Source organism: Eubalaena glacialis, chromosome 7 (genome assembly GCF_028564815.1).
Source record: "Eubalaena glacialis isolate mEubGla1 chromosome 7, mEubGla1.1.hap2.+ XY, whole genome shotgun sequence".
Classification (NCBI taxonomy): Eukaryota; Metazoa; Chordata; class Mammalia; order Artiodactyla; family Balaenidae; genus Eubalaena; species Eubalaena glacialis.
In genome coordinates, this window is record NC_083722.1 from 107,548,609 (window position 1) to 107,563,698 (window position 15,090).

The window sequence follows — 15,090 nt, forward strand, 5'->3', positions numbered from 1 at the left end:
AGGGTCACACAGCTGGGGAGTGTCAGAGCTGGGACCCAAACCCCAGATCTGTCTGATTCTAAAACACCTGTGTCCTTTCCAGCATTATCATTCTGCTTCCAATTTTCAACACCTTTGTGAAGTAGGCAGGGCAAGGATTGCTACTCCCATTCTACAGAGAAACTACCTGAGGTTCAGAAAGGTAAAACAACTTGCCTAAGATCACATAAACAGCTAATAAGTAGCAGGAATGAATAAGGCCCAAGGCTTCTAATTCCACGTTCATTAATCTTCCCATCAAACTACATATTTTGTATATTTAAAAAGAAACTTGGAAAGAAAAGGAATATTTACAAATTTCCAATTACATTTATTTGCTTAATTATGAGGCTTACTAGTTACCCAGTCTAGAAATGAGAAATTCATCTACATAAATATGAAATTAAATCAGTAAGCCTATTGTTTCCAGACTTAAAACGTGTTTTTACTGAAGTAAAAATTATATACTGTACAGTAAAGCAAACAAATCTAATCAGCACGGCTTGACAAATTTTTACACATGGATGTACCCATGTAACTATCACCCTGATCAAATGCTTCTGTATGTCTTAATGACCTACACTGTTAAACTTTAAGCCCAGATACAAGGCAAGAGAATCTGAACCTCCCACATACATCAATAGATTTTATGACACAACCAAGTAAGCTAGGACTGTGTAACTTTCTCTAATTTCTTGCCACAGCTGACAAAAAAGGAGCAGCATAGTCACCCATGAGAGGCATTTGGGAATAATTCCTGAACGCTCTTTGGGACCTAAGACCCTCTGACAGCACAGAGAAAATTCTTCCTTGCTGGGAGATTAGCAACTGTGACAACTGCGAATAGTTTTTTTTTTTTAATTTTATTTTTTTAATTTTTTTGGCTGCACTGGGTCTTAGTTGTGGCACGTGGGATCCTCACTGCGGCATGCAGGATCTTTCATTGCAGCGTGCAGGCTTCTCTCTAGTTGTGGCATGCGGGTTTTCTCTCTCTAGTTGGGGAGCGCGGGGTCCAGAGCGTGTGGACTCTGTAGTTTGCAGCACGCGGGCTCTCTTGTTGAGGCGCGCGAGCTCAATAGTTGTGGCACGCGGGCTTAGTTGCCCTGCGGCATGTGGGATCTTAGTTCCCCGATCAGGGATCGAACCTGAGTCCCCTTCATTGGAAAGCGAATTCTTTACCACTGGACCACCAGGGAAATCCTCAAATAGTTCTTAAACTACAAAATACCCCTTCTCAGAAAACAGACTCTACAACTGCAAAAAAGAAGAAACCTGATATTTGCGAATGCGAGTCAAAAGTTCAAGTCCACTCGACTTTTTTCCTGTTTTCTGTTTGTTTCCATTTCTAGTAAAGCCAGAGGAGCAGCCTGCCCCTACAGCCTCCTCCAGCAACGCCCCAAACGAGGGTAGGGCCTGAGGTGGAGAATAAAGGGGATCAGAGTCCACTCGCCTCAGAATGATGACCTGTCTCATTCATTTATTCAACAAATATTTGCTGAATGCGTACTACATGCCAGGCATCGTCCCAGGCACTGTTGGGACAAATCACTGGACAAACAGTGCCCCATGGCCCTTGCATTCCAGAAGAGGCGGCGATCTGGGGAGGCTGACAGAGGCTCCACCAAGGCACTGGACACCTCTTCTGCCATCCTCCCCGGCCAAACAGACTGACCCTGAACCTGATCCATTCAGACAACTGGAGAATCTTGAGAGGGAGGGAGGGAGGGAGCAGGGTGGGTAATACCTGGATACTGTTTGGCAACAAATTCTGTAGGGAGGGAAAGGAGTGTGAAACTCATTTCTATGTCATCGCAATCACAAAGATCAAAGGAAGGTGAGGTTCAGAGAGGAGAGGCATCCCTAATAAAACACTCACTCACCGGTTTTTGGAGTCGTCCAGCAATGTATAAGTTATTCCAGTTGAGGAGATCTTCAATCAAAACACTAGTGCTAATGATGCCATATTTGATAAGCTGGAAAAGAAAAGAAATGGGCATGAAAAATAGCAAAATACCACACTGATCCTTATGCAAGTACAAAACATAAAGAAATAAAATAAATTTCTGACCAGAGCAGAAGCTTGATTTCCAAAGCCACTCAAACTGCCTACCTTGTAAAAATACACATCTCCACAAAATCTTTTGCAAAGGATTAGTTTCCAAGACTGTGTGTTTCCTCAGGTATTCGAGGTGAAGTGACCACTGTTTTAACTCAGGCTCTTGTGACGTTAGAGTCAGAGTGGCTCTTAGAGGCTGTCTGGTACTGGTCCTCAGTGGACTGGAAATAAAAAAACTGGTCCTTCACCACAGACACTTCGAGAAGTGATAATATAGTTCACGTTTCTCATTTGAGAAATAAGAAACCTGAAGCTCAGAGAGAATAAATGATGTGCCCAAGATGGCACCACAGATAGCAGAGTTAAACTAGGTCCCTGAATTTCAGTCTGGGCTTCCAATGTTTGTTTCATTACAAAGCACAAGAAATTTTCTTTAACGTTTTCACTGACATCCTTTACATGGTGAATTTCTCTTTCACTATAGACTATTTCAAACACTTTTATAATCACAAAGCAACATTCAAAAATAAAACCTCTTTATCAGTGCTGAACACATGGAATTATGGTCAAGCTCATTTCAGTAGTAATTCCCACAAACCCTGAATGCAGTTGTTCCAGGTTATGAAATCCCATTTGCTTCAACAAATATCTTCAGACTCACTTCACTGAACTTCAGTACCCAAACAGCCTTCTCAGGCTGCAAATATCTAAAAAGTAGCTAAAGAATTTCAATTAAAAAGTACAGTCCCTTTGGCACATAATTATGCCCAAACATTGGGTTACTGGAGCTTGTAATATGATTTGAAACTACTAATTAGAGGTCGGCTCAGCATAATATTAATACGGAGAAAGAACAAAGCTACGCGTCTGGCAGGACTACAGTGGATGTGCAAGGTTGGGCTGAATAACCTTCTTCCCTCCACTCTGGCCGTAGTATTGCAGACAGCCCTTCTTGCTGCAGGCGCGTAACAGCTGAGAGGTAATGGGAACATCACAGGGCCTGTCACTAACTAGCTGCAAGACCTTAGGGAGGTCATTTCCTCCCTCTGAACCTTGGTTTCCTCAGCTGCAAACCACAGGTGGTGTCGGATGGGACCTTAACCAGAAAAGTAAATGTATGGCCCAAAGATGTCACCAATCAATCACAGCACTCATTCCTGCCACGTTCAGATAGGTCTTCAAAACCCTTCTCAAGTCAGTACTCCAACCTCCTGCCCTTCAAAGTGTGGTCCATTGACCAGTAGCACCAGCATCACCAGATGCAGAATATCAGGCTCCAGTCCAGACCAACTGAATCAGAATCTGCATTTCAAAAAGAGCCTCAGGTGACTCGTCTGCACATCAAAGGATGACTGCTCTAAGCCATCAGCAGCAGGGAGCAAAGCTGGCACAGCAAGTCATCCTCAGCCCAGCTGACCTCTAGGAGGCGTCTGACTCAGTTCCCCATTGGTCCTCTCAGACTGGGGTCCTGCCTAGTTCCTGGAAGCCCTTTTAGAGCCTGGGCCCTCCATATGAAAGACGGCTGGGCAGGGTTCCTGCTGTCACACAACCTTCTGCTGGGATCCGGGTTCTCACCTGCTCTCCAATACCCCTCATCAAATTCCACCCACCCGATGGCAACAAGAGGCACCACATGCTCCCATCTACCTATGAAACCCTTTCCTATGATACCCTCTTCACTTCCAACTTCTTTCTGGGAGTGTCTGCCCCTCTGTATGTAGATAAGATTAATTTCCACCCTGATCCACAGTGGGCCTGCCTATTCCTCCCACTGCCCAAACCAGTGGTTCTCAAAGTTTGTTTCAGGGCAGTAGCATCAGCAACACTTGAAAGCTTGTTAGAAATGCAAATCTTTGTTGCTAAGAGAGTAAACCTTAAAAGTTCTCATCACCAGAAGAAAAAAAACAATTGTAAATACATGTGGTGATGGATGTGACCCAGACTTATTGTGGTGATCATCTCACTATATATATATAAACATCAAATCATTATGTTGCACACCTAAAACTACTACAATGTTATATGACAATTACCGCTCAGTTTTTAAAAAATGCAAATCCTCAAACCCTCCCCCAGACCTACTGAATCAGGAACTCTGGGGGTGGGACCCAGCCATCTGTGTGTCCTAAAGGCACTCCAGGTGATTTTGATGCACACTAAAATTTGAGAACCAGAAAAAAATTTGGCCAAAGGCAAAAAATAAAAACAGTCACATTCACCACCTTCATCCAGCAAAAGTGTGAACATTTCCTAACTGTAAGAACACATTTATTTAGCTGGAATTCTATTAACAAAGGTTAATAACCACCCAAGTAAGACAAAGGCCCGCAGTCACTTACCCTCCCATCACACATGATCAATGGGTTGTAGTAAACCCCGGCGCCGTAGTTATTCTGGACAGTGGTGATAAACCTGGGCCCCAAAACTTTTAGGAAAGAGTAATGGTTCCAATTTTTCTTCAGGTTTTTTGAATGCCATGCAACAGGGTCATCGACAGTGAACACGAAGTCCAGCATGGCATTCTGGGAGGGGAAGAAAAGAGAATAATTTTAGTTTTAATTCCTAGAAAGGCACCTAGGCAGAGTGGAAAGCTCTAAGACTCTATGCTGCTGTGATTAACAGCAGACCCAGGGTTGTCATCAGAAACTTAAGCAAGTCTCTGGAACCAATCTGAGCTTCGTTTTTGTCAACGCACATAATAACAGTAACACTTATTGAAGTGATGTTCCAGACCTCTTTTAAACACTTTATATATTATACATATAGTAACTCTTTTTAGCCTCAAAACAATCCTACAAGGTAGGTACTGTCATTATCCCATTTTCATAGGAAAGGCCCAAGGACACATGGCTAATGAGTGACAGACATAATCTGGTTCCAAATTCTGTGCTGGACCACTATGCTACACTGTCTTTCATCTAAATCTAGTTAAACGTGCTCTACTTTTCTCCTAGATCAAATAACACCATATGGACAAGCTCTATAAAGCGTTATGTAAAGGGAAATGTTATTTTATCTCTCACCCATTCGCCAACCACTCACTGAGCACCTACGATGAGCTCTGATAGGTCCTGGGATAGAGGTAAAGACCTCAAAGTCTACTGGGGAGAATAGACAGGTTGCTAGCAAAAGGACTTGGTAGGAGAACACAAAATGCACTAATTTCACTCAGAATGGGGTCAGAGAAGAAGGAGGAATTTTCCTACAGGTTCATATTCTTCCAGACTCTGATAAGTCTGAGTCTTAAAAGAATGTGCAAGAGTTAAGTGGCCTTGGTGAAGTACTAGGAGGCCTGAGGAAGGGAGGGAGTACTGTTAGAGGAAAACACTCTTGTGGAGATGAGAGCCGGTAGGACTGGAATGGGACGCAGGCAGGGGAATGGCAGGAGATGGGACCAGAGAGGGAGGCTGGTTGCCACGCTAAGAAATGTTCTTGCAGTAGAAAGGGAGGAGGAGAGACTAAAAGATGGAACACCACACGAGGCTAACTGCCACTAAGGCACTGAGGGCAGGGGCTCATCTGGGAGAGACTTAGGTGCTGGAGTTTACTTGTTAACTTGTAGGGAATGAGGGTGAGGGAAAAAGAAGGACCTTTTCTTGGAGGGAATTCCAGGCCTGCTCAAAGGAAAATCTACACAGGAAAATGAAGAAGCGGCTATAGAATCAGGAGGCCAAGGCCTGTTCTGAGTTTCCCACAGTGTGATCCACAAATCAGTGGTGATACTTAAGGTTTGGGGTGGACATGTTTTTTAAAAATTTATATTAATGTATGTTACAAGAAAATAACTAGCCTATTGCAAACTACAATTAGGTTGCCCAAACTATATGCCCCAGATCTGTAATTTCTCATATGCTGTCAATTTAAGGAAAACTATTACTTAAATACTAGTATAGGTGGGAAACAGGAAATCCAAGCAACAGTACAGACGGCCTCACCAGGAAGTGAACAGACGAAGGTTAACTGAAAGACAGATTACAGCCAGGTGTCCAAATCCACGAGGCCCTACTGCAAACTGCACACTATCACTTCCTTCATTTATTAAAGAAACCCAGTCCAGAACACGAGTTGCACAGACAGAAAACATCTCTATCTAGACTCCTGCTCCTTTTACATTAATTCAGCAAGAGCTCAAAAGCTGTATCAAAGTCAATTAAAAGCCTCATTTAAATGAAAAATATCTGCCTGCCACTTGTCTGCTATGTCTTGAATCTTGTCGCCACCTTGGAAGCAAAGTTTTTTTTCCATTTGCAGAAGAAAAAAAAAAAAAACTGCAATCACAAGGAAAACTGTACCCTCACTACTGTTGTGCTCAGCCAACTCCGAAGAGAACAATGCCTAGCCCTAAACAGACTTGTTAAATGTCCTGAGCAGGGGCAAATATACTGGTCATCACTAACTTCTGCTGTTAGTTAACGTCACTACACATGCCCTGACCCTACAATCAGTCCGTCAGCTTCCCGAAGTCAGGAGAATCATTCTGTATTTTCTCCTACAGCCAGAGACGTGATTCTCAAGCGTGGCTGCGTAGTAGAATCACCTGGGAAGTTTTAAAAATTCCTGAAGCCCAGACTCATCTCAGACCAATTAAATCTCTATCTCCGCAGTTGGAAGCCAGATATCAGTATTTTTTTAAGCTTCTCAGAAAACTCCAATGTTCAGCCAAGGGTGGGAACACTGAACTAGCTCCTGGCAAATATTTCTTTTCCTTTCTTCCATCTTGTCCCCGCATCAGCTCTTCCCTCCGCATGATTGCACCTCCCGCTCTAGACCTACGCTGACTCCTACGTATCTTCAGAACTCAGCTCACGCTGTCGTTCTACTAGGAGCACTTTTGTACGGTTTGTACTTTGCCAGTTGATACGTGGAGTGCGCAGAGCAGACAGGCAGCTCTAGGGCTCTGGAGGAACCGAAGGCAAAGGGAACTCGTGAGAACATTCCCGGCGTGGGGCCGGCCCGGGCTCACCTTCTGGTCTGAGCTGGGCCCCGCCTGGCGGTACACCCCCGAGCCGTACGCGAAAGCCAGGCTCAGCTCCTCGGGGAAGTGAGACAGGATCTTGCGAAAGGCCACCCCCGAGCTCTGCAAAGCCTGCAGAGCCATGGGGCCGGGGCTCAGACAGGGACCCTTGGAGGACAGCAGGCGGGGAACGAGTACCCGCTCAGGGTGGGATATGGAAGCCGGGGACCGGCCCAGACGGGAGAAGGCTGGAGCCGGGGGCGGGGAGTGGAGGAGCCGGCAAGGACTCGGGGCTGCAGACCAGTCAGACACGAGGCCAGTAGGCACCCGGCAGGGAACCGGGTGGGCGTCGGTCGGGCTGGTCCAGCGCCCACCCCGGGCCACGCCTCCTACACGCACACGTGCTCCGAAGGCGCAAGAGTAAGAGCAGGCGCTCGCGCGCGAGCGGGGACGCGAGGCCTTCGCAGAGACCCCTGGTGGTCGGAGGAGCGCACTTCAGGCTGGCAGCCTGGGACGGTGACCTGGACATGAGTGGGGGAAAGTAACAGCTGATTGAACTGCTTTTGAACCTTAAAAATTCTTTTTTGTTCTCGCCTCAAACCCCATTTTAATAAGTGACTAGGAAATCATGCGTGTAGTATTGCAGACGATCTTTTTGATGAGGTGAAATTCATATAACCTAAAATTGTACGCTTTACAATTCAGTGGCATTTACTGCATTCGCAACGTGTGTAACCATGTCTCTGTGCAGCTCCAAAACTGCAGAAGATTTTGAAGGTTTAGGAAAACACAAATAAGATTAAAATCACCCCCAATCCCACCATCCAGAGATTATTACTGTTAAGAGTTTGCTGTGTCTTCTTCCCATTAAAGCCCTTTTCAAATCCGATAATGGGTATGAAAGTGTTCCATAAATGGTAAAAACAAAAACAACAACAACAATAACAAAAAGCCTGCACCAAGGTTCTCTGATATTTGTATTTAATTTTAAGGATGGGGAGGAGTATTTGCCCCTTCGTTTGGGGGACTGGGCTCACAAAAGGGCACCTTAAACGCAGTTTCTGGTGGAAACGGGACCCCAGGTGAAGAGCTCACCTCTTTGTGTATAACTAGAGAAACTTGCTCCAGGTCACAGGGCCATTCAGGATGTAGTCTGAGTCCCCAGACAGAGACTTTTCAGATACTCTTCCCTTCTTCCCTAATGATCACGTCCTGTCAACAATAACAGAAGTAGTAATAGATAAATTTGGGTAACAGTGATGCACTCACATGCATTTTTCATTGAGTTCCCTCTACTGCCTTGTGGGAGGAAGTGATTGCCTTCATTTTACAGATGAAGCAGCTAAGCGTTAGAGAAAGCAATGTACTTGGGATCACATCAGCCTGTGGCAAAACTGGAATGAAGAATCTGGCTCCATGTCCTACAATTCCACTCGGTCCTTGAAGGGTTTTGAGCAGGGACCTGTCAGGCTCAAATGTTAGCCTGGATCAGAGTGGGGAAAGAGAGGCACGGAGACCAGTTAGGAAGCTGTTACCATAGTTTCATTGTGAATTAAGTTGCCTGGCCTGGGGTGATAGAGGCAGGGATGGGATTAATTCAATTTGAAAAATGATTATTGGAATTCAAACTCTGAGGTAAGTGCTGAGGATCAAGATGACTAGGAATGCTGCTTCGCAGGCACTCAGGGTCTATGGAGGAGACAGACAAGCAAACCCAGAATATAACGTGCGGTGGTGAAGCTGGGCACCCAGTGCCCTGCAGGACCTATGATGAGGGAGCGTCAATCAGTTCTGGATGTGCAGGGAGAGACCAGAGGAGATTTTGCAGTGATGGCATTTGAGCCAGGCCTTAAAGGATGGGTAGGAGATTATCAAGCAGAAGACAGATGGGAGATTCTACCAAGGAAAGATCGATCGATAGGACAATAATAATAAGTGACAATTGTTTATTTTCTATTCCAAGCATTCTCTATACTTATCTATTCTTTTCATTCCAAAGACCCCTGAGGCAGGTTCTCTTAGACTATCATTTTTCACAAGAGGAAACAGACCACCTAAGAGGAGAAGCAGATTTCCCCAATCCCACAGTTAGGAGTGTGGCGAAGTCAGGGTTTGAACACAGGGCTCCTGAGCTCCAAAGGCCGAGCTCTTTACCACCTTGTTTCAGAGCCTTCTAAAGTGGGCAGCTTGTGAGGCAAGGGAAGGGCATGGGAAACCAGCTGGTTTTACTCCATCAACCAAGGTTGAGGAGCAGCTGCCAGAAAGGCCAGAAAGAGGACGGCAGAAGGGAGACACAGTGCGGCTCAGTCTCCCTCTGGGAACACAGGCATTTTGGTTCATTCTGACTAAACACTACCCTTGCCCCGATGGCCAGAATCTGAGATGCACTCACCGTGGAATTACACTGAAACCTTTCACCTAAAGGTAGTGAATAAATCTCTGCCGGCATATTTCTTTTCTTTTTTTTTCTTTCTTCCCTTGAGGAAATAATTCAGCTTTTTTTTTTTTCCCCTCTCTTTGCAAAAGTAATCCATACTCCTAAAAAGGTAAACATTCGGGGCTTCCCTGGTGGCGCAGTGATTGAGAATCTGCCTGCCAATGCAGGGGACACGGGTTCGAGCCCTGGTCTGGGAAGATCCCACATGCCGCGGAGCAACTCGGCCCGTGAGCCACAACTACTGAGCCTGCGCGTCTGGAGCCTGTGCTCCGCAACGAGAAAGGCCGCGATAGTGAGAGGCCCGCACACCGCGATGAAGAGTGGCCCCCACTAGCCACAATTAGAGAAAGCCCTCGCACAGAAACGAAGACCCAACACAACCATAAATATAAATAAATAAATAAATAAATAAATAAATAAATAAAAGAAGAACAGCAAACTTTAAAAAAAAAAAAAAGTAAACATTACAAAAATATGGATACCATCCCCCAGAGATCGCCACTGGTAATCTTTGGTACATATTCCTCCACATATTTTTCTATGAATATATGAACATTAAAAACATTTTAAAATGGAAGCATATGATAGATACTCTTTTGCAATTTGCTTTTTTTCATTTAAAATATCAGGGACACCCTTCCATATCAGAATATATAGATCTATCTCATTCCATTTATTAGCAAAATTTTCTAAAATATGGATATGCCATCATTTGTTTAAACATTTTCATGTTGATGGATATAGATTAGTGCCATTTCTTTGTACATGCAAACAATGCTACAGTGAACATCCTTTTACATAGAGCTTTGGAATATATGCAAGTATTGCTAAAAAGGAGATTCCTAGAAGGGGACTTGATGGGTCAAAGTGTCAGGACATTGCTAAAGTCCCCTCCAAAAAACTGTACCAATTTTCACTCCCACCAATGGAGTTCAGCCCTGGATATAAATAAAGATTCTGCAACGTTTCTCCGTTTTTTTCCCTTGCAGGCTTTCACACGTAGTTATCAGTAATTTTCATTTTCATAAACACTTTCTTTCCTGATAATGCAAAAGCACCAACTGGAAAGTTCCATCACGTTCTTGTGTGCATTTCGCCTCTCCCCAGAAAGAGGCAGAAGCAATGTAGCAAGAACACATTTGTATTCTTCATCAGAATTCTCCCTGCTCCTAGCAGCTCATCCACTTCCTTTTAAATTACCGTGGCTTGCTAACTTAGAAGCTATTAAAAAGCTCTAGTGTTCTATATAATCGCTTTAGGGTTCTATTGGAACTCTCATACCAATGAAATAAAAACATTAGAGAGCCATTTTAAAATATAGATAAATGCCACTTGATTTGACTGCATGTTGGATCTCATTTTTCTGATTTATCCCACTGTTGGCTTTGTGCTCCTTAAAAATGACCTTGTCAGGCTAGGTTTCACCAGGAGAATGTTCACCTATTCCATTTTCTAAAAAACCCTGTGAAATCTCTAAAACTTTTATGCCTTAGTTTTTCTTCTAATCAGTGTTTAAGTAAAAGGCATAAAGTGTTTGGGAAAAGAAACTTCAGGTTCTGTGATCCTTACAATTAACCATATTTTCAGTTGACCTGCTGATGGACGTAAAGGAGAAAGGTCTGGATCTGTCTCATCAGAGGTGGGTCACCTGCCACATCTGTCCATTCTCAGCTGATGGACGTGTCAAAACTGGGCCAGATTGAGAGCATCTTTAATACATTTTTAGTCTCTCATCGGGGCGCTGAGAGACCACCTGAGTTTGAATCAGGGCCCCAGGAGTTAATAGCTGTGTGACCTTGAGTAAGACAGCTGAAGATCTCTGTGCCTTCTTTTCCTCATTTGTAGGATGGGCATACGAATAATACCTACCTTTTAGCATCGTTGGGACAGCCAATGAAATAGTATCCAGAAAGTGCCTGCCACAGAGCAAGCTCTCAGAAAATGCTCTCCGTCGTATTGGATTCTGAAGAGACAATGTACAAGAGGGATTAAGAAGCATAAGTATACCTAATATCTTTATGGCACTTAGCATTTCACACAAAGAACTTTTCCAGACATGGTTTTATTTAATTCTTAAAACAATCCTGGGAAATTAGTGGTTACTAGTCCAATTTTACAGGTGGATAAATTGAAGTGTAGAAAAATGAAGTCATTTGCTTGAAGTCCCAATACAGTGCCAAATCTAATTCTTTTCCTCTTGTATCATAAAAATAACACAAACCGTTTATTTTCCCAAGGGATTCATTCATTCATTCATTCTCCCATTGAAATCTTCCTCTTCCTTTACCCTCAGTTCAAATATCACCCCCTTCTAATCAGAAGTAACTGTTCTGTCCTCCATGCCCACACGTAACTCTTTGCTTATAGCTCTCCAGCCCTGGTCTTAAATACGAAATGTGTCCATCAAGAAGAGTTATAAAAGGCTTGGGGACTCTCCGAGGTCAGGGGCCATATCTTATTCATATTTCTATCCTTTAGTACCTAGCACAGTGCCTGAAACAAAATTTCTGCAATTGAGAACGTCATAGACATGTATACAAACCAATTACAGTAAAATACAGAGATGGTCTGTACCATACCTGTGGTAAGACAGCTCTTCAAGGTTTCTGGGAAAGCTTCTTGGCACTGTGTTTTCCAATGAAGTTCTGGAAGATCACACTCTTAGAGTACTAAAGAAATGAATGAATAATAGTAGAATTTCAGGGGACAGAACAGGTGTCTCATCTGAGAGGTAGTATAATATAGTGGTCAAGAGTATGGACCCTGGATCCAGACTGCCTGGTTTGAATCCTAGCTCAGCCACATATTATCTGTGTGACCTTGGGCAAGTAGCTCTGTGCCTCAGTTTTCACATGTATAAAATGGGGATAATAGTCGTGCTTACTTCACTGGGTTGTCACAATGACTAAACTCGTTAACATACATAAAGTGCTTAGAAAAATACTTGACATGTAGTGACTACTATGTATGCATTTGTCATTATTATTATTATCATCATCATCATCATATACTGTCCCTGAATTTCAAGCAAGTCAGCAACTGTCTACTTTATCTCTTTGTAAAACTGGCCCTGAATTTTGGGAGAAATTGAATTGGCAAAGAACCCAGTTAGAGAAGAAAGAATTCATTACTATATACCTAGTCTATCTCTAGCCAGCAAAGTCTGCAATCTGGATTTGGTGTAGAGCAGCATGTCTCAAAGTGGGTTTCATTGAATTATTATTTGGAGTTATTTGAAAAAAAATTCCATAGTCACCTAAGTTTGGGAAATCAGATTAAGTAGAGGTAAATAGATTTCTTTGCTGTGGGATTTCTCAGAGCATTAATATATTAATATGCACTGTGTAGTCAAGACATGGAAGCAACCTAAATGTCCACTGACAGATGAATGAATAAAGAAGATGTGGTATATATACACAATGGAATACTACTCAGCCATAAAAAATAATGAAATAATGCCATGTGCAGCAACATGGATGGACCTAGAGATTATCACACTAAGTGAAATAAGTCAGAAAGAGAAATACAAATACCATAGGATATCGCTTATATGTGAAATCTTAAAAAATGATACAAATGAACTTATTTACAAAACAGAAATAGACTCACTGACACAGAAAACAAACTTAATGGTTACCAAAGGGGAAAGGGGGAGGGATAAATTAGGGATTTGGGATTAAAAGATACACACTGCTATATATAAGATAGATAAACAACAAGAACCTACTGTATAGTGCAGGGAGCTACATTCAATATCTTGTAATAACCTATAATGAAAAAGAATCTGAAAAAGATGGATATATAATTTACCCAGCACCGATTGTTGAAAAGATTGTCATTTCTCCACTGAGTTGCCTTTGCACTTTTGTGAAAAATCAATTGGTTATATTTTATGTGTATTTCTGGACACTCTTTTTTGTTCCATTGATCTATATGTCTGTTCCTTCTCTAGTACCACTAAAAAGTTGTCTTGATTAATGGAGATTTACAATATTTTAAAACTGGGGACTTCGCTGGAGGTGCTTTCACTTCAGGGGGCATGGGTTTGATCCCTGGTCGGGGAACTAAGATCCTGAATGCTGCGCAGCATGGCCAAAAAAATAAAATAAAATAAATTAAATAATAATTTAAAAAATTGGATGGTGTGTTTTCTTCAATTTTATTCTTCTTTTTCAAAATTGGTTTGTAGTCTAGTTCCTTTGCCTTTCCCTATATTTTAGAATCAGCTTGTCTTTTTTTTTTTTTCTTCAAAAATCCCAGTGGGATTTTTACTGGGATTATGTTAAATCCATAGAACATTATGGGAAGAATTGACTTCTTTATTATGTTGGAGCTTCTGATCCATTAACATGCTATGTCAGTCTCTCTGTTTATTCAGTTTTCTTTTGTAGTTTCTTTCTTTTAACACTTTAAATATTTTCTGGCCCTTAGTCAGAAAGCTGGGGATTTATTTATCCTGTTCTACTGCCCATATCTGGGATCAAGAAAGAAAAATAAACAAGTTTGCCCCACCTCTTTGGGACCACTTCTGCTATAATCAGAGAGGAATTTTCCCCTCTCAGAATTTTAGGCACCTGTGAGTCCCTTTTGCCAATGACATCACTGCCACTGCCATGCAATTGCTTGGGGATGAATACACAGGAGCTGAGAAAAAGAAAAAAAAAAAAGGAAGTTAAAACCCCCAGGAGATTTCCCTCACTTTCTCTGAACACCAGGACACCCTTATCCTGCACCCAGAACCATAACTAGAGGACTTCTCTCTGTCCACGTGGATGTCCACTTGCAGGCTGAGGCTATACTGAGACCAGGCTGGGAGATATTGGAGTTAAAAAAAAAAGTTATATTTCAGTGTAGTGGTACTTCGAATTCTAGTCTTCTTTCCTAATTTGACTGCTAGTATTTACTTTTCAGAGACCTCAAATATCTGTGCCAAGCATCATGCCTAAGTTTTACAGCTGTATTCAGTGGGTGAGAGAGGGTAGAATGTGTCTACTCCATCTTACCCAGAACAAAATCTCCTCTGATATTATTTAGGTGGTGAACTTAGGCCCCAAGAGATTAAGGAAACATCTTTGAAGTTACACAGAAAGTGAGGAAGCCAGGATTTGAAACCAAGTCTGTGTGAATTCAATCTATACAAACAGTCTGCATGTTACTTTTTTTTAAAGCCAGATTTATTGAGGTATGATACAATTATAGTAAAAGTCACTTTTTTTGGGTGTACTGTTCAGTGAGTTGTGATAAATATATGATTGTTTAACCACCACTGCAAATAATATATAGAATATTTCCATCACTCCAAAAAGCTCCACCATGCTCCTTTCTAGTTAATTTCCTACTCGTATCCCCAGCTCTTGGCAATGACTGATATGGTTTCTGTCTCTATAGTTTTGTCTTTTTGAGAATGTTACATAATGCTAAAAAACAGAATCACATGGAATGTAGTTTTTTGTCTCTTGCTTCTTTCACTTAACATTAATACTTTTGAGATTCATTCATGTTGTGTATGTATGAGTATCTTGTTCCTTTTTATTGCTGAGTAGTATCCTGTTATATGGCTATACCACAATTTGTTTATCCATTCCCCTGCTGATGGAATTTGGATTAGATTGTTTCTGGTTTTAG

The 15,090-nt window shown here is 42.3% G+C and overlaps 1 protein-coding gene across 4 annotated transcripts in view; it reads right to left on the minus strand.

Moving 5' to 3' along the window:
- Window positions 1–12,090, minus strand: part of TAMM41 (TAM41 mitochondrial translocator assembly and maintenance homolog) — a 67,818-nt gene extending 55,728 nt beyond the window's left edge. For 3 of the 4 annotated variants that reach the window (XM_061195593.1, XM_061195592.1, XM_061195591.1), the window contains exons 1-3: window positions 7,038–7,413; window positions 4,414–4,596; window positions 1,899–1,991 (exon numbers count right to left, since the gene is read on the minus strand). In XM_061195593.1, the coding sequence (XP_061051576.1) occupies window positions 1,899–1,991; window positions 4,414–4,596; window positions 7,038–7,172 (411 nt within the window). In that variant the 5' untranslated portion in view covers window positions 7,173–7,413. Of the gene's footprint in view, window positions 1–1,898; window positions 1,992–4,413; window positions 4,597–7,037; window positions 7,414–8,123; window positions 8,241–11,334; window positions 11,429–12,044 lie in introns of those variants that run through there. The other variant, XM_061195594.1, reaches the window with a different exon arrangement.
- Window positions 12,091–15,090: the final 3,000 nt, after the last annotated feature.